At 51.1% G+C, this 22,132-nt stretch overlaps 1 protein-coding gene across 1 annotated transcript in view; it reads left to right on the top strand.

The window, feature by feature from the left end:
* Positions 1 to 4,100: 4,100 nt before the first annotated feature.
* HTRA1 (HtrA serine peptidase 1) overlaps positions 4,101 to 22,132 on the top strand; it is a 54,463-nt gene continuing 36,431 nt past the window's right edge. Inside the window, exon 1 of the mRNA XM_057735022.1 lies at positions 4,101 to 4,750. Coding sequence (XP_057591005.1) covers positions 4,153 to 4,750 — 598 coding nt within the window. The 5' untranslated portion in view covers positions 4,101 to 4,152. The remainder of the gene's footprint in view (positions 4,751 to 22,132) is intronic.

The raw sequence follows: 22,132 nt of genomic DNA, 5'->3' as shown, positions 1-22,132 counted from the left end.
CTTATTGCAGTGGCTTCTCTTGTTGCGGAGCACAGGATCTAGGCACACGGGCTTCAGTAGCTGTGGCGCATGGATTCAGTAGTTGTGGCTTGCGGGCTCTAGGGAGCTTGGGCTTCAGTAGTTGTGGCGCACGGGCTTAGTTGCTCTGCGGCGTGTGGGATCTTCCTGGACCCGGGCTTGAACCCATGTTCCCTGTGTTGGCAGGCAGATTCTTAACCACTGCACCACCAGGGAAGTCCCCAGAGGTCATCTTTTATCTTGGTGGCGTGTCCCAGCCAGAGTTCTGTTACTATGGAGAGGGTGACAATGGGTGCTAGGGGAAAACTCAGGATATCTGCCACCCTGGGACCAGAGGACAGCCTGGCTTGAGGGAGTTTGGGGGAGGGCATGGGGCATGGGGTCTGGACTTCAACTGACTGGGATCGAGAGACCTGGGAAATCAGGGGGAAGGGGAGTGATAAGACTTTAGGATGAGTCAAAAGTATTAGCACAGCTCCTTAGCGTCTGGTCCAGTGAATTAGGAAAGGGAGTAGGAGCCCCCCGCCACTCTGGGTCCTTCATGCACTTGGGAGGCCCCACGTGGGAGATCTTTCTCTTTCTGAGAAGCGCAGCCATGGTCACTCTGTTCCAGTTCAGAAGCCGTGTTTCCTAACCCAGGCTCTGGCAGCCGTGGTGTTCCATTGTTCATTATTCATGAATAGACTTGACTTTGTTCAAAATTAAAGTCTTACACGCTGCAATTCTGGCCTGCAGAGGGGAAGGCAGGGAACTTGCCTGTGTGGCTTCAGAACTGCCCCCTTTTCTCTGGAAAAATCCTCTCTAGGAATCTGTGCCAAGACCTGGCAAGTGAGAAATAACTTTTCACGATGTATTCCAAAATAAATGCATCTTTTAAGAAACTATCTTTATAAATGGCATCAGAGGGGGGAGAAACAAAAGAGAGAAAGAGTAACCCTTTCAGATCAAAAGTATTATTTCTAGATATGGAGATGCTGGGACAAAGGGAAGCTCAATGCTAGGCCCAGGTTTTACCTGGCTTATTCTGTGTCCTTCCACACGCGCCCTCTAGTGGACACACACACACACACACACACACACACACACACACACATACACACACACACACACACACACACACCCACCCACCCACCCACCCACACACCCACACCCTCCCGTGGGGACTGTTCAGGGCCCCGTAATCCTTCCAGTGGGACTTTAGTTTTCTAACTCAGTGTCCGTGGACTTGTTGGGGCCCCCGGGGTCAAGTTGTCTCTTTGGTGGTCTGCGTTATCCTCAGAGCAGGGGGGTGAGCTGCACTCACACCTGCGAGATGACTGATGCGATCACGGTCTTTCTAAAACCTTGGGCATTTCCAATCCTGCTTCTCAGGTGCTGCTCGGTTTTCCATTCCTCCCTCGGTTGACACCGCCTGATGAAACCGCCAGCACGGCCTCCAGCAGCAGGGAGGTGCCATCTTCCTTCCCTCGTGGCACAGCCCCGTGGCCTGTGTGGCTTGCGTTTCTGGTCATCCGCGTCACAAACACCTCTTCTAGGCTGTGAACCATCGCAGCAGTAGCTCCATTGCCAAAACGCACTTAGGTTAGTTACTCCAGGGGGACCCATGCTCACTGCCACTTTCCTGGTGAAGGTCCCTGAGGTCCTTAAGCAACTTACTAAAAGTCACAGAATTAAGGGCCAGAAGTGGGAGTTTTGAATCCAAGCCCATCCGATGACATGGCTCCTGCCCGCTTCACTAGGTCACGCTAAGCAGAGGGGAGGAAGGGCACTTCAGGTAGAGAAGACAGCAGGAGTAGAGGCAGAGAAACCTTAAACAGGAAGGTATATTCCAGAAAATGCAAGTTATTTGGGACTGGGGGAGCAGAGTGTGTGCGGTGGGGGAAGGGAGTGGAGAATGGGTGATGGGGATTCAGTGGGACCCTCAGGGACTTATTCTCTGACAAGGAAGGAGCTTGGATAAGCTGTGGTCACTTTTTTTAAAGAACTTTTATTGAGGTATAATTGACATACAATAAACTATATATTTAAAGTGTACAATTTGATAGTTTTTCTTATTAGTAATGTATATATGGCAATCGAATCTCCCAGTTCATCACCCCCCCCCCCCACTTGGCCCCGTGGTGTCCATATGTTTGTTCTCTACACCTGTGTCTCTATTTCTGCCTTGCAAACTGGTCGATCTGTACCATTTTCCTATATTCCGCATATATGCATTACTATACGATATTTGTTTTTCTCTTTCTGACTTACTTCACTCCGTATGACAGTCTCTAGGTTCATCCATGTCTCTACAAATGTCCCAATTGTGTTCCTTCTTATGGTTGAACGTTTTGTTTTTTGAATCATCTAGCTCACTCCGCGGTCTGGCCACTTGGCTGGAGGGTGGAGGATGGGAACTTGCAGGCCCAGAATGTTTAGAAGGTGTTCTGGCTCCATCACTCGTCACTTGTGGTGCGAACTGGGGAGTCACTTACCCTTTCTGGCCTTCAGTTTTCTCATCTGTAAAATGCAAGTATTGGATGAAAAGAAGTTTTCATCAATTTATCCACCACCACAGGCCCCATCTGCTCACTGGACTGCAGTGGGGAGAGTCTCTTCATTTCCTGATGGACTTTGGTAATTATTCTACTCCCTTGCCCTGCCCAGCCCCTTTTCGGGTAATCACAGCCAGCCAGGCACTCAGAGCTTCTAACCAGCAGAGGTATCACCCTCCTCCCATATCCAGGGCTGAGTGAATTCTGAGAGAAGGTCTCCCTTCCCACAAGGATGAGGTTCTGGCTTCAGGAAATACTGCTGTGGGGTCTAGGGACCCAGGCTGGAGACCAGAACGTCTTTGTCATGCCCCAGGTTGCTGGACCTCCTGCTTCTGGGCTCTTGGTCCCAAGGACCCCCCTGGGCACTGGATGCTAACATGCCTCACATTTGGGAGGTGCTTTGAGGGGGGTTATACGTATTTGGATTTTACGTTTAAACTACTTTTGTTGGAAAAGTCCCGTGTGCCCAAGGGAACAAACCCAAATACAGAAGAATAGTGAAAAGTCGCTAAGCTTCCAGCACCCCCTCCCCGCTAAGGCCGGCTATCTCAGCCCAATGCCCACCCGCCCTTGGGAGCCTCTGCCAGGCCGGCCGGGCCCAGCGCTGGGCGAGCCCGCCTCCTACAGAGTCCTCCGGCTCAAGCTTTGCCCATCTGCGGGCCTGGCACTGCCCAGGCACGGGGACCCATCTCCAGGGTCGCCCCTGCTCCTCCTGAAGACGCCTAAACTGGCACCTGTCCCAAATGCAGCACCGACGACTCTCAAGGGGGAGATCAAAGACGATCTCTTTTATTTAATAACAACAGTGTTTTCAGAGAATCACGCACGTGGTGAAAAATTCAAACAGTACAACGACCCTCTCCCATACAAGACACCCCCCACCCCGCGTAGTAGCAGCTTCTCGATTCTCCTTCCAGAGCTGTTCCGTGCATGTACAAGCACGCATCCCACCCATAACGACTATTTAGAAGAATCTGACCCGAATGATTTAGAGTCTCATTACTTCTGCTCTTTGCTTTTTTCACTTAACGGTGGGTCTGCGGGCTGGCTTTCTGCCAGCCAGCCCCGCGGGCCCCGCCTTCTTCGTAGGGCTGCATAGGGTCCACGGTCACGGTCGCGCGTGCTGAGCACGGGGGTCAGTTCCAGAGAGGTGCTCGTCCTCCTCCTCTAGAGCGCGTGACCGGAGCCGGTGGTGTCACCGCCCGGGGTTTGGGCAACGGCCCCTCCCGCGGCCGGGGCGGGTCCTCAACTCGGCAGTTTGCGGGAACTTTCCCGGGAGCTTGCGCGCGGTGCCACCGCAGGTTCCCCGGGGCAGAGACTCTTTTTTTAGCTTTAAGGTCGCGAATCGCGGTGAGGGAAACCACGAGAGGCGGATACGTGGGAAGCGGAGACTGGGAAACGGAGCCCTGCAAGCGGGCTGACCCACGCGCGTGCCGCCCCGTCCGTGCCCACGAGCCCCGCCGCGCCCGGGCGCGCCCGCCCTGCCCCCGCCGCGGGCGGTCCCCGGTCCAGCCGCCCGCCCGCCCTCCCGCCATCCGGCCGGCCCCCCTCCCGGGCGCCGTGCCCGTCCCCAAGGCGGCTCGTCACCGCCGCGAGGCCAATGGGCTGGGCCACGCGGCCGCGCGCACTCGCACCCGTTCGCCCCGAGTCCCTCCCGCGCTCTACCCGGCGCCGCTCTCCGGCCCTCGCCCAGCCCGCCGCCGCCGCCGTCGGAGCCGCCATGCAGCCCCCGCGCGCCCCGTTCCTCCCGCTGCTGCTGCTGCTGCTGCTGCTCGCGGCGCCCGGCTCGGCGCAGCTGTCCCGGGCCGGCCGCTCGGCGCCCGGCGCCGCCGGGTGTCCCGATCGCTGCGATTCCGCGCGCTGCGCCCCGCCGCCGGGACCCTGCGAGGGCGGCCGCGTCCGCGACGCGTGCGGCTGCTGCGAGGTGTGCGGCGCGCCCGAGGGTGCCGAGTGCGGCCTGCAGGAGGGCCCGTGCGGCGAGGGGCTGCAGTGCGTGGTGCCCTTCGGGGTGCCCGCCTCGGCCACGGTGCGGCGGCGCGCGCAGGCCGGCCTCTGCGTGTGCGCCAGCAACGAGCCGGTGTGCGGCAGCGACGCCAATACCTACGCCAACCCGTGCCAGCTGCGCGCCGCCAGCCGCCGCTCCGAGAGGCTGCACCAGCCGCCGGTCATCGTCCTGCAGCGCGGCGCCTGCGGCCAAGGTACCTGCGCTCCGGGGAGCTCCCCGATCTCGACATCCCGGCCCCGACCTTTCCCCGCGGAACGGAAGGGCCAGCCGAGGGGCAGCGAAGCTTTGCGGGGTGTTCTGGGCACCCACTGGCTGGGAGAGGCGGGCACCCTGCCCCGGGGTGGCAGCGTTCCGCGGGCTCCTTCGGAACCGAGCTTTGCGCCCAGCCAAGGGCCGGTTCCGCGCGGCGGGTCCTGGGCGCGCTCTGCCCCGAAACCCGGAGCCAGGGTGAGGGGGCATCCAGCCCGATGGGCGGCTGATGGGTGCTCTGCGCGGGGAACCACACCAGGCCAGGGCCTGGGGGACAAACAAGACAGGAATGTGGGCATAAAGAGAGTTGAGAAGTTCGCGGCTGGGAAAGATGTCTTTGTGCTGAGTGAGCCCGAGGCGTTGGGACCACAGGGTCTAATTTTTGTGGCTTTCCCTTCTTTCTCTGCATCTGTCCACCCCGCCCCCCCCCATTAAAATTAACCATACATTCATTTTTATTTCTTATACTGTCTTTGAAAACTTTAACTTTTTATTTGAAAGGGACGGTGTTGTCCGTCAGGCTCCCCAGTTTCCCCAGGTGACCCCCTCCTCCCTGCCCCCGCGCCCTGGCCAGGCACCAGTTTAGGCGGTGCAGCGGTGTTGCTGCTGCCTTGCTTCCCGTGTTTTGAGCCAACCCTCGAAAAATGAAAGTGGCTCTTTTTGAACAAGCTGAACGTGGCTTTGGATCACAAAAAAATGCAGAGGCAGGGTGAGGGGAGAGGGTTAGGGATGGGGAAGAAGTGTACCCCATCTCCCTCCTTAAGCATCTTTTCTGTATCAACAAGACCGGTCCTGGCAGGGGAGGTGGTGGTGCTGGGGCGAAGGGTGGAGCAATCGTCTAACTCTCTCGCGGGACCTTCCAGAGGGATGCTTCTCGTCTCCAGTCACAGAGACCATGTGGAAAAACAATGAGGAGTTCAGCTACGGCCAATCCAGCGGTGTGGGGACCGGCCAGCCCTGCTTGGCAGTGCACTTGGCTGTAGCCTCAGGCTGCCTCCTCACCACGCAGTGCATGGAAAGGGAAAGAGGGGAGCCCAGCGCAAGGGGCTGGTCTGGGTTTTCTTTGTAGGAAAATGGCCTAGCACTAGGGCCTGGTACAGGTTGGCTGAAACAGAGAGGAAGGTGCCAGAGCAGTGTAGGTGAAACGGAGATTGTGTATTCCGCCAGCACCAGAGCAGATAGCCAGCCTCCGCCCTCAGGGAACAGCCTAGTTAGAGGGTGGAGAAGAGATATTCCAGAGGGAAGTGAACCTGCAGAGTCTGAGGTATGGACACGACAACGCATGCGTATTGAGTGCCGACTCTGTGCCTCAGTCCGTGTGCCAGGTGTGTTAAGCGTGTGACCACACTCGGCCTTCACAGCCTCGCGAGGGGGCAGCCTTTGCTGTCATTCCAGTTTTACAGGTGGGGGAACTGAGGTTGAATTACTTGCCCAAGGCCACTCAGCTGGAATTGGAACCCGGACAGCCCTACTCGGAAGCAGCCCAGTGCGTAACCCCAAGGCTGGAGAAGAGAGGTCAGGCAGGGTAAAGGAAGTTTCGAGAGGGCCCAAAGTGCATCCCAGGTGAAGTGAGGGGCAGGCTGAGTGAAGTCTTGTTTGGCGAATAGATTGGTGTGGTTGGGGACGCTTGGGTGGGGGGAGCATCGGGGTGGCCCAGGCTCGTGGTACAGAGTCCCAGGGCCATAGAGGATGGGCTGGGCTGTGTTCTCAGATGTTCTTGAGCCAGGGCTGCTCAAAACAAAAAAGCAAAACAAAAACAAACAACCAACAATAAAAAACCTGGGTAGGACCGAGCTCGCAGTAGAATGCAGACCACAGCAGGGCGCGGAGTTAGGGCTAGTGCAATAGTTTGGGTGTGAGGTGATGGCTGCAGAAAAGCACATTACATGTTTTTGTCAAAAACAAGCCAGCTGTTCCTGTTTGTAGTCTTGCTGCGTGGGGTCCTGAGTAACTGGCACTCTTCAAGCACTGAATTTATTGCCAGTGCAATAAATTCAGTGGAGTCACTTAGCGAGTTTCGGAGTTGGCAGAGTCATTAATAGTCACCGTGTGTGTGTGGAGGGAAACAGGTCCTCTCCCACTGGCCGTCGGGCCCGCAGCAGCCTCCCGGGAGAGCCACGAGGGGACAGCCACAGAGGATGAGCGTGGCGGCCCAGAAAGAAGGGAGAGGCAGAGGGCGCAGAGCTGCTCTCCTCTGTCCTTTCTTTCTGCAAATATTTACTGAGCTCTGTGGTGCGTCCAGCACTGTGTGTGTGTGTGTGTGTGTGTGTGTGTGTGTGTGTGTGTCTGCCTGGCACATAGGAGGCACCTGGCAGATGTGTGGGGGGATGTTGAATGAATAAATGAAGGAGGGAAGAAACAAGAGGTGCTGGAGATACACGGCCACCCAGTCTTTCCTCAATGGAAGGTTTCGCTTTTGCCACATTTCTCCCCCCATCTAGCATTCCGCTCTTGACCTCCCAGAGGTACCTCTGAGGACAGGAGCCTGGGAGCCAAGACTTCATTCAATCGAAGCTCTGCCCATGAGCAGGTCACCTGACGTCACTGTTAAATGCAGTGCGTTGGCCGCCTGCTCTGGCTGTGAGGCTTGGCAGGAGCCCTCTTTCAGCTGGAATGGCCATGCAAGGCCTTTTGGAGGAGGTGCTGTTGGGCTGGAGGCCTGGAGTTGGAGAGAGCCATGCGAGGACGTGGGGAAGGAGCTCCCTGGGCAGGATCGGCTCCCTGATTCACAAGGTGGGGACGGTTTGTCTGGAGCGGAGAGCGAGGGAAGGGAGGTAGGACAGGCCGGCCAGCAGCACTTGGGAGTCATGGTGGACCTTTGGATGGTAGAGTGTGTCACCTTTCAAAAGAAAGCATTTTTTATCTGTAAGCTGTTTCACAAAGACTTCAGAGAGGGTCTCTAGTCATTCTGGATTAGGGTCTCTCTTCATTCTGGAAATGAAGGCAAATCATCTATTTCAGAAATCAATGCTGCTGTCAGGGTTTGGATGGGAAAGTGTACAGTTATACCAGAGATCAAAGAGCTGTTATTTTCCACCAGGAGCACTTTGGATTAGTTTAAAGCAAAAATTCTATGCTGGTCAGGGGATTACAAAAAAGAGAGAAGAATTGCAGTTATTCTTAGTCTGATAATGAGAGCTAACATATATGTCTTGCTTATGCTGTGCCAGGCCTGTGTTAACCCACTTGATCCTCTTAGCAGCCCTGTGAGGGGCGGGCTGTAATCCTCCCCGGCTTACAGCTGGGAGGCAGAGTCACAGAGCAGTACCTTGCCCAGGACTTGAACCCGTGCATCTGGTCCACAGCCCATTCATAATCACTCTGTGCTGTTGACAGAGAAACCGAGATTATAAGCCAGCCCCAGCTAAGCCGAAGCTAACGGTTGGAATAAACAGAGCTCCAGATGGCCATGGCCTTGAGATGAAACATAGGACACGTCACAGTCCTCATTCCACAGGCACGGGAGCCGGAAGACATGGTTGCCCTTAGTTGCCATCAAGGCAGCGCTTGCTAAAAAAAGCACAAAAGCAGAAAAGGCTATAGTAAAGATGCTTCCAAACCAGAGCCCCGGCCCCAGACAGCTCTCGGGGAGAGAAAGGGCCCTCTGGATTCCCAGACATTGCAAAAAACTAGCCAGAATGTGCAGCCGATCTCTGCTGAAAAACAGACAGGAAGCCAGAAAAGAGGCCTGAAAAAGACTCCCCAGGCATCAGAAGCCCAGTCCTTTCACCTCCTACTACACACTCCAGGAATGCTCCCCCTCAAAAAGCAGCCCTGAGCCCAGAGGTCTCCAAGCCCACGAACTCCCCGCCCTGGTCTCACCCCAGGCCTGACAAGGGAGGGCTTCTGAAGGTGGAGGCCGGCCACGCATTCCTGGTGAAGAACCATCACTGGCATAGACGTCTTTCAAATAGTTCATAAGGCTTCTCTCACTCTGGCTAGTTATCTTCTTTTGTTCTCTGTTGGTTTTGCTAAAGAGTTAAAATATTAAGATTTCATAAAATTAGTAAGCTAAGTGTATAGAAGCCAAGCGTTTGAGTAACTTCATTCTATCCAGAGGAGCTGTAAATAGGTCGCATTAGCACTTAAAATAACTGCATTCAGTAAGTGATTATGGCGGGGACCAGGAGCTGACTGTGGTCAGATGTCCGACAGCCTTGGGACTGCAGGGCTGGATGCTGAGTCCATTTGGAGTTGTGTGATCCTGGATGCTGTTCCGTGCCTTGGATTGAGAAATCAGACTTTCCATGAGCTTATATTTCAAGTGAATAAATAGCACTGGTGAGGCTTAGTTTGAAGAAGAAATCAAGCTTGGCAGTGGGTGAGGGTTCCTTGGAAGGCCAGCTGGGGTGGAGGGACCGACAGGCGGAGACTGGCTCTGACCCTGCCTAGGCTGTTACCTGACCAGGTGACCGGCCTCCGACCTCTCAGAGCCTCAGCAGTGAGGGGATCAGACCAGATGATCTCTGAGGGCTCTTCCAGCTGGAATGGTGTGTGATTCTTGTAAGAAAACTAGTCTCTGAAGAATTGTGGTAGCCTCATCCCTGTTTTAAAGCCTGGGCTGGCTTCTTTAAGAGTTATTCCTTTCTCTTAAGTTACTGATGGTTAAAGCCAAGGTTGGCATTGATGCCTGTAGCCCATCTTGGGTCTGGTTGTCTCGTACGGCAGCTTTGTGCTGGCTGCTGCAAGTCCCCAGCTGCCTACTGTGGTGACATGCCCAGCTCCAGGAGGTGAGCTCCACTGAACCTGGTGGTCTTTGCTGCTTCCCCAGGGCTCTGAGGGTGGGCTGCATGGGTCCTCTGGAGCGAGATCTCTCCTGAGCCCTTTCTTCCTTCCCCATCTTCTCTGCCATTAAAAAAAAAAAGGAAAATTAGTAGCAACAGAGAAACAGAAGTGTAGCCAAGAGCCCAAATGCTTTTTCAAAAGGCTCCCATTGAAGAGGCACGTCTGTTGCTGTTGGAAGGGCACAGAGCTGAGCTTTTGGAGTTAGTGGCATAAGTTCTAAGTTCATTCAGAGCATTTATTGAACACCTACTGTCTACTCAGAAGGTCCAGATAGGAGGAGTCAGAAGTGAGTAAGGCTGGGTGGCCCATGATCTCAAGGAGTTCATAGTAGGTCATGTCACACCCAGCTTAAGGAGTCAGATCACCACTTTCTAAATGCGCAACTTCTCCTGTGTGACTTAAAGTTGCTCAGTTTCCTCATCCGTAAAATTATAATAAAAATAATGGTGCGTACACATCTATGTCATAGGATTGTTGAAGGATGGAAGCACCTAGTTAGCACTGAACTTAGTGCTTAGGACTGTGCCCAGTGCATTACTAGAACTGGGTCAGTGTTAGCTATAATAATAATTATAACCACTATCCTCCTCCTCATCAAGTCATCCAAGAAGGATTCAGCTCAGTGGGGGAAGTGCTGTAATGATGTCTCCCTGGGGGTAAGGTGGGGGGGCTGGTTAAAGAAGGTGTCACAGAGGAGGAGGGTGAGGCGGGGCTTGTGTCCTGGAGGCTGACTTGGAGTTTGCCAACAAATATGTTAGAAAAGCTTCTCTGGGCAGAAGAACTCAGACACCACGCTGCCTGTCATCACCCTCTGAAACCCCCAGTCGTTATCTGTATCATCTGAGAAGTGTGTGACTTCTCTTGAATGAAGAGCTGCATGTCTGGAATGCCTGAGATTTTACAAATGTCATCTCGTTAACCCTCCCTAGAGTGTGTGACGCTCAGGAGATAGCAGCTTATAGAAGCCCCAAGACCTTCTTGAATGATGCTTCGTTTGTTTTCCACGCTTTGGGAATTCCTCGCAGGGAAAGATTTGTCACATCTTAAGGAAAAAAAAATAAACGTTTGGGAGTCTATGATACCCTGTTATTTTAGATTCCTAGGACAAATTGTCAAGTCAGCGTGTTCCGTAGAAACAGCTCTCCACAGGGTCACGTGACAGCAGCTGGTCCCTCATCAGGAGATGATCATGTCTCCTTGGGCACATGGTGGTTTCAGAGGGCGTATTGTTGTGGCTGGAATTTTTGATAATTTTCAAATTTGAATAAGCCCTGTCTTAATGAGTCAGAGCCTTGTGCAATGTTTTCAAACCTCAGGAAACGTCTTTTTCATTAGTTGTGCAATCAGATCTCAAGGAGAAGATGGTAGGCCTGTCTGCCTGATGAGCTGTATTTTGTTTTTTCTTTTCTCAGAGTTTGGCAAGATTTGCAGTAGAGTTCCCTTTCACATAGTCTCGGGCGAGATTTTACTAGATCATCCAACAGTTGAGTCATCTCACACCCCATGACTAGGAGAGCCCTCTCTTTAGGGCCAGTATTCTAAGTGGCATTCCCACTTGGTGGAGATGGATGGACACAGAGGGTTCTGCCAGGTGGGGTTGCCCAGGCCGATGGCTGCCAACTGGATACAGAGGAGGCAAGGCTCAGCGTTCAACAGTCACATCTGCTTTTCTTTGGCAGAGAGTGAGCTAGCCTGGGGGAGGGGAGGACAGGGGACAGTGTTCTCCTAGACAGCCAGGTGGTGGGAAATAACACTGGGTGAAACAATGACCAAGAGAGCTACCACTGCTGGGTGCTTTTTGGGAGGTGGGCACTGTGCTCTTTGTGTTATGGGCCAAACTTGTGCTTCTCTCACCACCACCCAGGGAGGGAGGGGCATTATCTCGTTCTCCAGCTGGGAATAGGTGAGGCGCCAAGTAGTAAATGATGATGGTCCAAGGCTATCCAGTAGATGGAGGTAGAGCCAGGATTTGAACCCAAGTCTGCCCCACTCCCAAATTATTCTCGAGATGTCTCTGACTCAGGTGTTACTTAGAATTGTGTTATCTGCTCTCCAAATACTTGGGGGTCTTCCAGCTCGCCTTCTGTTATTGATTTCTAGTTCAGTTTCGTGGTGGTCTAAGAACATGCTTTGTATGATTTCTCTTCTTTTAAATGTGTTAGGATATGGTTTTCTCTCTTGGTGAGTGTTCCACGCAAACAGCAGAATCATTCTGCTGTTGTTGGGTGGAGGGTTTCGTAAACATCAGTTAGGTCTAGTGGATTGATCATGCTGTTTGGGTCAACTACATCCTTACGGATTTTCTGCCTGCTTGGTCTATCAGTTTCTGAGAGATGGGTGTTGATGTCTCTGGAGTCTATTCTGGAGCCCAGAACTGCTGTCTCCTTTATGGCCTCCTAATGTTAGGAAACCTGGGTTCTGACCACATAGCCATGTTTTGTGTCTCCACCACAGAGAGCACGTGCTCTTTTACTGGGGAGCCTGTGGTCTGCTTGCTGAGTTTTCAGGCTAAGTTTCTGTTGAATAGTTACTGGTCAAGAAATGGTCTGAGTTGAGGTTTCTTAAATCCTAGCTTGACATTTCTCCACTAATTTGACCTTTTTGGCTCTGGAAAATGTAGCCCAGTAGGATTCAGCCCTCATTGGAAAAAACCCAGAAGGAGAAGTCTGGTAAACAGTGCAGAAGGTATAGGAGGAAGGGCAAGAGTCTGAGACCATCTAGAAAGGCCCCACGTGCACTGATCCCTTTCTGTCTGTGGGGTCCTGTAACACTCTCATCCAAGGCTCTTCCCTGCAGACACTCACTGTTGGCCAGTCATACAGTCCTCCATCCTCAGAAACATATCACTGTGCTCTCACCTTCCATGACCCATCTCTAACCACATCGGCTCTCCATTTTCATGTTTTCTGGGATCTTGTGGACAAGGACGTCTCCTTGCCTGCAGAGATGCTGTCGACTGGCCAGAGCCATCAGTTGGCTTGTGGACAGGAACCTAGAGCATGAAATCTGAGTGTGGAAGGTTCTTGCAGGTCCCATAGCCCAACCCTTCTCTTCAGAGAGAGGCACCCAAAGAGAACACGACTCTCACATATTGCTTAGCTCCTCAGGGCAGGAGGGTGGTGGCCAGTGTGAGCTCCATCCTGAGGCCCAAGGCAGAGCCCTTGAGCCCTTCCCTTCTTTGCTGTACCTTCCTACTAGAGCAGGGGGGCATTTGAGAGAGGCTGAGGGGTCCACGCACACGATTCCCTTGAGGCAGAGAAACAGTGGGTGCTTTCACTTAGTCTCCTATTACAAAATGATGCTAAGGAAAACTTCCCCCACCCCTGCCAAAAATAATCTCCTTGGGTTGGAAGATGACCAAAAAGCTATCCATATAATGAATGACTTCTCCTTTCAAGAGTTCTAAGCACCTATTAATGCCCTTGAGCCATAATTATAGTGCTGTTGCTAAAAAGAAAAAAATCAGTATAAATGTCATGGTGGGCACGCCAGATAAATCAGAGCTGAGATGCTTCAATGTCTTTTAAGCTGTGGTTTGATTTTCTTTGGGATGAATATACCAAGATTTTCCTCTCTCAGCATAAAGAGTCTTTTTAATTTCTTTTCACCGTATTGCTTAGACATCATGGGAAATGCATTCATGCCTTTGATGGCATGTTAGGCTGTACTAGTTTTTGAAAGTTATAAATATACTTTAATCACATCAAAAATAAAAGAAGAAATAAGATCCAGGATTCCACCATTGTTCCAGCAGCTTCATCATTTCTCTCCCGAGCGTTACCACCATTTGGTTAACTAGTCTCTCTTTGTGTCCATTTGGGCCACGTTTGCCCCCAAACAGACATTTTTGTGTTCATGGTTATTTCTGTATCCGGGGTCTTTGGGGATAGATACTAAGACGTGCAATGACTGGATGGAAGGGTGGGGTTTTTTATGGCCCTTGGGGTATGTTGCCATATTATTTTCTGGGAGGTTGTACCCATATTCACTGCCATCAGCTATAGAATTATCAACCTCCTAAGTCACTGAAAGCTGGGGCAGAAGAGGCCAAGAAGAAATTCTACCGAAAGAAATCCTTCAGGATAAATGGAATAGGATGAAACCAAATCGGTCACTTTGCTGAGTCAGTAAATTACCTGGTCTGTCTTGAAGTGCCTTTTATTGCCAGATTGACCGCTTTTAGGAGGTAAGCAACATTTGGGGTAGAATGAGAACTTTTAAAATTTGGTTTTTACCTGCAGATGGAGTTGTAATTACAGACTGTCTGACCTAAAGGGGACTGTGTGGCTGTCAGGTCATCTGGTCCAACACTTGTGTTTTCAGTGAGAGGCCAGGGCCAGTGAGGGGATGTGAAGGCCCGAGGTCACAAGCCAGGCTGTGACTGAGACTCTGAGTCCCTGGACGCCCAGCTCAGGGCTCTCTGCACTCAGCCTCCGGATGCCAGCTCTGTCCAGGATGCAGGAGGAGGTCAGACTGTTTGTGTTTGTTTGGAAAAGTGAGCAATATGTTTATTCGATCGTTTGGTTACACACAGACTAAAATAAAACAGGAGCCACATATGTAAAATACAATTTCCTAGTAGCCACATTAAAGAAGTAAAAAGAAACAGTCCTTTCTTTTTCTTTTTCTTTAATGCATTTCTATTGAGATATTATTCACATACCATAAAATTCACCCTTTTAAAGTGGACAGATCAGAGTTTTTATATGTTTACAGAGTGGTGCAACTATCATCACTATGTAATTCTAAAATACTTTTATCACTCCAGAAAGCAGTCCGTTAGCAGTCATCCCATACTTCCCTTCTGCCCCAGAAAACCATTAATCTGCTTTCTGTCTCTATGCATTTTCCTGTTCTGGGCATTTCATCTAATTGGAATCATACACTTGTGGTCCTTTGTAACTGGCTTCTTTCACTGGCTGTAATGTGTTCAAGGTTCATCCATGTTGCGCGTGTCCGTGCTTTATTCCGTTTTATGATCGAATAATATTCTATTGTGTGAACATAGGAAGGCCAGACTTTTTATTCTACCTCTTCTTCCTGTAAGGAAATCTTAATCCCAGCCCCAAAAGTCAGTTTGAAAGTCTAGACAGCTGAGGTGGCCCAGAAGAAACTGGAGCGCAGGATGCAGGAAGCCAGCATGGAAAATAAGAATATTCTATAAGGATGGGATTACATACTGAAAGGAAAAGATCAGGAAATGCACTTTTCAGATTTATTAGATCATATAATTTTTTTTTTTTTTTTGGAGCTGTCGGAAATGGTCTAGTCTACCCCCTTGTCTTACTGATGAGGTAGCTGAGGCCCAGAGACGGGAAGTGGCTTGTCTTGGGTCTTAAGATGCACTGTTCACTTCTGACTTGAGCCAAAGATCCCGTCTGACTTTTATCTCAGTTTTACAAATTCCCCTCCTCATACCTCGAGGACAGGGCTTATCAGCAAATGTGCAGGGGATAATTCTCGGGAAGAACTGGCCCCTTCCTGGACGGAGGGTCTTGGTTCACCATCACATCGCCCCCTCTACTTTCCTGTCTTCTTACCCCAAGCCCCAGGCCCCCTCTCCTCCACCAGGAGCTGCAGGAGGGCGGCTGCTCACAGCTCAGGAGTGTGTCCCAGACCCTTAATAAATGGACCTGTCACCTCGCAGCCCACTGCTTGCGGCCGGAGGCTTCGGGAGCCTGTACTGCCTTGGCCATTTCAGACACAACAACCAGGAGGAGCTGGAGCAGGAAGAGAACCCAGCTGAGAAGTCTGGGAAGGTCAAGACCGGGACCAGATGCTTATCAAGAGGAAAGTTAATAGTGCTTTTGTGAGCTGAGCAGTCAGCCGTTTCCCCAAAGATAATGGTAGACATCATGCTGGTTGTTCAGGAGACTTCTGAAAAAAGAAGTGGTGTGGGGGAACTGATGGGAAACTTTTTTACCTTAATACATCAAACAGGTCAGAAAAAACCTATTAAAGGCAACAATATCCAGCAAACCCAAGCATTCACCATGGGTGTGCGAGCGAGGACTTTTTTTTTTTCACCAGTGAGACTGAAAAGCAGTTATCAGTGACAGGCACCTTTAAACATAGACGCGTTGTTCTGGAAAAGGCACCTTTTACCAGTAAAGTTGAAGCTGCAGAGAACTGGGCCGTGCTTATGATGGAGAGCCAGCTGGCCGGGTGCCCCCTGAAAGCTGCTCCTCCTCCAGAGAGGCTGCCTTAGACTTGTTTGGGTTTTCTTTCTGCTCCTTCACTTCACCTGCCCGCGTATCCTCCAGCATCACCGGCCGCAGCCTGGGCCCAGCCCCTGCAAACAGTCACTCGCTCAGGGCACGTGGAGGTGGGGGACGGGTTTGCAGTCTGAGGTCTGGCATCCGGCGATCTTTTCCCACTCTGGCCGTCTGGGAGACTGCACCGGAAAGCCAGGGGCTGCCAGGCCTTGGAAGTGCCAGTGTGGGCTGGAAAGTGAGGCCAGGCTCCCAGGCTCCACCCCTTCTTCCTCCTTTATTCATTAGGGGCAGAGAAATGGGTCACACGTAACTGCTGAATTTTACTCCTTTATGACACTAGAAAAGACAGACAGTGTAGTGGTCCATCACCCAATTATGAATCTTAAAAAAAAAATAACATCACCACTTGTGAATTCAGTTTCTTCTAAAAAGAACAGGGCTGAGGGGCTTTGGCCATGGGAAGCTTGATTCCAAAGCTGTGTCTTTTCCGTTCCATTCTCCCTTAGATTTGCAGACAGTGCTCCTGGTGATGTACAGGATTTTCGGGTGGATTTTAGACCTCAGTCAGCTGCCTTGGCCACAGCCAAGTGATGCCGCTCTCTCCTTCCTGTGCGTTTTCCCTGCAGGATTTGGAGAAACCTAGCTGCACGGGCCCCTCTGCCCTGGAATTTGCAGCCACAGCACCGATTAGAATGGGGGTCTGGTTTCCTGGAATGTGCAAGGTCTCGCTTCTGTTTCTGCTGCCTCCACGCTCCAGACCAGCGCTGGGCCAGACTCTGGGTTGGAGCCGTGGCTGACAAGTTTCCTTGGAATTTAATGGAGTGGGACAGACAGAATGCAGTCACTCACACTGAAAACATGGAGAAAATGAATCTCGCAGGGCATCTTTGCCGCATTCACTGGGTTTTTCTTCTCCCCCAAGCAACCTCTCTTGCAAAAAGGAGGCGCCATCCCCTTGGCACTTTGTGAGTCATTAGCTATTGGGAACCTGTTTAAGTTGATTTCTCTCCTGACCCTCAGGGAGAAAGTAATCAAAGCTCAGTGGAAGAGGAGGAAGCACTCTGTGTTTCTCTGCCGTCCCGGCTCCTTTAACTGCAGCCTGCCTGCTGCTCTGTGCCCCCTTGGCTGGTCTGGCCTTCTCCTCCTGTGCCCCTCAAGGTAGTTCTCAAATTCATCATGCATCCTCACAAAGAGAGCTTTTCTAGTGAAAAAGCATCCCCATGCCTCCCCTGGATGTGGACCAGCCTCCCCCAGCTGTGCGATGTCAGGTTAGTTAACCGAATGCCTCCTGGTCCAATCTCCACCCACCTATACACCTGGCACAGGTGTCCCGCTTGGGCCCCCGGGTGCCTGCGCTCGGCCGCATTCCAATCCTGCCGTCTAAAGTCCTGATGTGGGAGCAGCGTGGCAGGGCCCGCCGTTCAGGGTAAAGCTCAGCCTTCCAGCTTCTCTCTTTCCACGGTGCCTGCGGCTGGTCTCAGCATCCTCTGGCCTGGGCCTGCAGCCCTCTCATCCTGTCTGCTCTGTATGTCTCCATCAGAAGTGTGGTGGACCTTTGGCTCAGAGCAGTGTGGTGCCCAACTTCCCTACCTCCCCACCCCCACACCCCAGCCTTGCCAGGCTCCACTTGGCCTTTCGGTAAAGGTGCTGAAGAGTGAGTGGGATGGGATGGGTGAGGGTGGGGCCCCTGGGCTTGTGTGGATGATGTGCCTGATGTGTAATGGTCCCCTCCTGGGGGGTCCCCTCTGGAATTAGGCTTGGATTTATTTACCAAGCAAGTAAGCCTCTTTGTAGTTGCTTTTAATCTTGCCATACTAGGGACAAAGAAATAGTGGTCCTGGGACCCTCTAAAGATGGAGAAGAGGGCAGCCTCTAGCACACACCGCCATGGCAATGCGTTTTGGGGTGTCACTGGTTTCTAGGCCTGAATCTAGGCTGGTCCTTGGAGGATGGGGCTCCAGAGACTGGACCTCATTCGGGGAGCTCCTGCTTGGTGTGCTTTGGCTGTGGGAGGGAGGCTGATGACAGGTGAGGAGTGCCTCCCAGACCCTTTCTCAGCTGAGCCTTTCCCAAGGCTATTTTAAATTTTCATGACACCCTGCTGGAAGCCTGTTGTGTTTGCTCCTTTATTTACAGTTTCTGAGCCTGTGGGAGACTGGCTGGCTGGGTCTGCTGGTGGCCAAGAGAAATTTCCCAAGCCTTTTGGGCAGGACTTTGAGTTCAGAGCGGTGATGGTCCAAGCTGGCATCTTAGGGGTAATTACTTCTCCTGGTCCTTCAAATGAAAATGGGAATACATTTTCCATTGCCTTTCATTTCCAACCTCGGCACAAGGAATATGTGCCTTTGCCTTAGTAAGAACTTTATTTCTTTTGTCAATTATGCCCAGGTCTACACATGAAGGAAGAGAGGGCTGGACCGGAAGTGTCAGGGGGACTGGGGCAAGTGCAGGAGAGCAAGCCGTGCAGGAGGGTCACTGCCCTGAACGGCCTGCCATGGTCCCTTGACGAGTAGACCCTGGATGAATCCAGCCATCGTTTTGGCTGAGTTTCTTTCTTCCCATTTTGTCCTTTCCCCTGCATCCTGTCAATTGTCAGGACTGGGCTATGCTATGATGAATAGTCTTTAAAGTATGACTATCTTTGCTGGCATTTAAAGTTGAAGAAATTAGATGAAAAACCACAAGTGAATTCTTCCCTTTCTCTGTAGAGCCGGGAGGGAGCTTGGAAGCCACCCGGTTGAGCCTCTGTATTTTAAAGTGGGGGGGACCTTCTGCATGGGGGGTGTGCTGTGATTGCACCGGTGGCCTCATGAAATGTGAGCTGTGCCAGGCATCTTAGATCACGGGAGATGGGCGCCTGCCTCCCAGCACATGGGGTGCTTCCTCGGCTCCTGCAGACTGACTGCGTGTGGGTGCCTGGGCTCAACCAGAGTAAGGCAACATCTCCACCAGGTACTGAGCAAGTGGGATGCTTCTCAGTACTTCATGTGCCCTTTGGGTTTTAAATCAGATGAGTCTGGAATGCAGGCAGGGCCAACTTCATGGGTGAGCGACCCACTCAGGAGGACCCCACCCCTGGTTTAATGCTCTGCTGTGACCATCTTGGAATTCTTAATAATTTTGAAACAAGGGGTCCCCACATTTTCCTTTTGCACTGGGCTCTGCAAATTATCTGGCTGGTCCTGAATGTGGGACAGCGTATTGAGATGCCAGTGATTTGATCAATCTGCTCCTGCAGCTGATTTGAATTTTGAGAACATGCTGTTCCCGTTGAATAAAGGAGGATTTATTTCTTTTCCCTCGAATACACTGTGTTCTGTGTTCCAAATTAGCCCTACTTATCAACTCTGTTGAGGATTTGGAAAGCGCGATTGTTCTTGCTGGAAGCGCACAATTGTTAATCCTGAGTCCTGGCTCTGAGTTCTCAGGCCTGGAAGTGGGAAGCATGTTCCCACAACTGCAGGGGCTATGGGGGGCTAGGGGCAGGGTGAAAGGGCTGGGACCTGGAAGGGAGGCCACCAAGGCAGAGCAAAGAGCTCCAGCTGGGGAGCCAGACAGGTGGGGCCAGCCTCCCGCCTCTGCCGCTCGCCAGCTCTGAAGCTTTGAGCATCGTGTTTGATGTCTCTGATCCTCCGTTTCCCCATCTCTGTAGGCTGGGGGTAAGATCGTCCCTGCAGGCTTGCAGGAATAATTAGAATGTGTATTCAGTGCCTAGGGTTGTGCTTGACACATAGTAGATGCTCAATAAATGTATACTATTATTCGTGTTGGTATTGTTATTTTATTGACAAGATTGAAGGTTGGGTGGGATTTGACTAGCTACAGGGGAGGAGAATAAGTATTCTAGGCAGGAAGGAAAATCCACATAAATGCAGGGACCTGCGGTGGAGCGTGGTATTTTTGGAAGCCCGGTGAGAGGTTTGCAGGACTGGAGAGTGTGCATTAAGGAATCTTGGGATATAGAGTTGGGAACTCAAAGCCACGTGATGGAGAGAGTTGTGGATGAGATAGGAGATGGGGATTGGCTGTGGGGGTCCTGCAGTAAGTTCATGCATTCCAAGTGGCAACTACTCAGGGGAGACACCAAAAACAGGCCAGACCTGCCTGAATTAGAATGAAGAAATGAGGCTCTTAGAAGTTTCAGAAGTGTGGGAGGAGCCTCTTGGAGGTGTTGAGATGCACCAGGGAGGCTGAGTGCAGGGCTGAGCACTGGGAGGTGATAACCTGGCTTGTGGCCTTGAGACAGGCTTGGGGTTTAGCACTTTTTGTGCTTCTCTCACTCAGGACTCCCAGCCCCCGGAAGTAGTGCTGTTATCTCCATGATACAGGAGGGGAGACTGAGGCTCGGGCAGGGAGAGCCGCTGCCTGAAGTGACACAGCTGAGAGGGGCAGAGCATCGGGACTGGAGGCCAGGTCTGCTCTGGAGTCCCTCTAGCATTAACAAGGAGGCTTGCGACCTTTCCCAGCCTCGCTGACCCTGCTGGGAATGTTCTGGGGCTGGAGTGCAGCTTGGCCTTCCTGTTTCTCCCACACACGCTGGGTTTGTGAACCTGAGTTGCCAAGCCAGGGTGGGAGAGGGTGGGCAGCTCTGCATGGAGACGGGACAAGGGACCAAGGGATGGGGCCGAGGGACAGAGCATCTAGATCTGATTCTAGGATGACTAGATCCAGGTGTGGAGAAGGGGCCACCCTGGAGGGCTGCCTTGGTCCTTCTAACGTGGAAACAAATGTGGTCACCAAAGGGGAAAGGTGGGGGTGGGGGAGGATAAATTAGGAGTTGGGATTGACATATACACACTACTATATGTAAAATAGGTGACCAACAGGGACCTACTGTACAGCACAGGGAACTCTACTCAATATTCTGTAATAACCTGTGTGGCAAAAGAATCTGGAAAAGAATGGATATATGTATATGTATAACTGACTTACGTTGCTGTACACCTGAATCTAACACAATATTGTAAATCAACTATACTCCAATATAAAAAAAAAATGAGGTGAGCCTCCTAGATAGCTTCCTACATAAGATGGCAGATAGCAGTATCAAGCCGTATCAGCAGCATTTCATCTTGTGGAACTGAAAATCACAACCACAGAAAGTTAGAGAAAATGAAAAAGCAGAGGACTTTGTACCACATGAAGGGACAGGTTAAAACCCCAGAAAAACAACTAAATGAAGAGGAGATAGGCACCCTTCCAGAAAAAGAATTCAGAATAATGATGGTGAAGATGATCCAGGACTTTGAAAAAAGACTGGAGGCAAAGATCGAAAAGTTTACCAAAGACCTAGAAGAATTAAAGAGCAAACAAACAGAGATATGCAACACAATAACGGAAATGAAAAATACACTACAAGGAACCAATAGCAGATTAACGGAGGCAGAAGGGCGAATAAGTGACCTGGAAGACAGAATGGTGATCATCACTGATGCGGAAAAGAATAAAAAAAAAAGAATGAAAAGAACTGAAGACAGCCTAAGAGACCTCTGGGACAGTGTTAAATGCACCAACATTCGCATTATAGGGGTCCCAGAAGGAGAAGAGAGAGAGAAAGGACCTGAGAAAATATTGGAAGAGATTATAGTGGGAAACTTCCCTAACATGGCAAAGGAAATAGCTACCCAAGTCCAGGAAGCGCAGAGTCCCAGGCAGGATAAACCCAAGGAGAAACATGCCAAGACATATAGTAGTCAAATGGACAAAAATGAAAGACAGAGAAAAGTTATTAAAAGCAACAAGGGAAAAACGACAAATAACATGCAAGGGACCTCCCATCAGGTTAACAGCTGATTTCTCAGCAGAAACTCTGCAAGCCAGAAGGGAGTGGCAGGATATATTTAAAGTGATGAAAGGGAAGAACCTACAACCAAGAATACTCTACTCAGCAAGGATCTCATTCAGATTCAAGGGAGAAATCAAAAGCTTTACAGACAAGCAACAGCTAAGAGAATTCAGCACCACCAAACCAGCCCTACAACAAATGCTAAAGGAACTTCTCTAAGCGGGAAACATAAGAGAAGAAAAGGACCTACAAAAACAACAACAAAACAATTAAGAAAATGGTAATAGGAACAGAACATATTGATAATTACCTTGAATGTAAATGGACTAAATGCCCCAACCAAAAGACACAGACTGGCTGAATGGATACAAAAACAAGACCCATATATATGCTGTCTTGAAGAGACCCACTTCAGACCTAGGGACACATTCAGACGGAAAGTGAGGGGATGGAAAAAGATATTCCATGCAAATGAAAATCAAAAGAAAGCTGGAGTGGCGATACTCATATCAGATAAAATAGACCTCAAAATAAAAAATGT

This window comes from Hippopotamus amphibius, chromosome 5, assembly GCF_030028045.1.
Source record: "Hippopotamus amphibius kiboko isolate mHipAmp2 chromosome 5, mHipAmp2.hap2, whole genome shotgun sequence".
Taxonomy (NCBI): domain Eukaryota; kingdom Metazoa; phylum Chordata; class Mammalia; order Artiodactyla; family Hippopotamidae; genus Hippopotamus; species Hippopotamus amphibius.
Note: the sequence above shows the minus strand (reverse complement) of the source record. Positions and strands in the feature narration are given on the sequence as shown.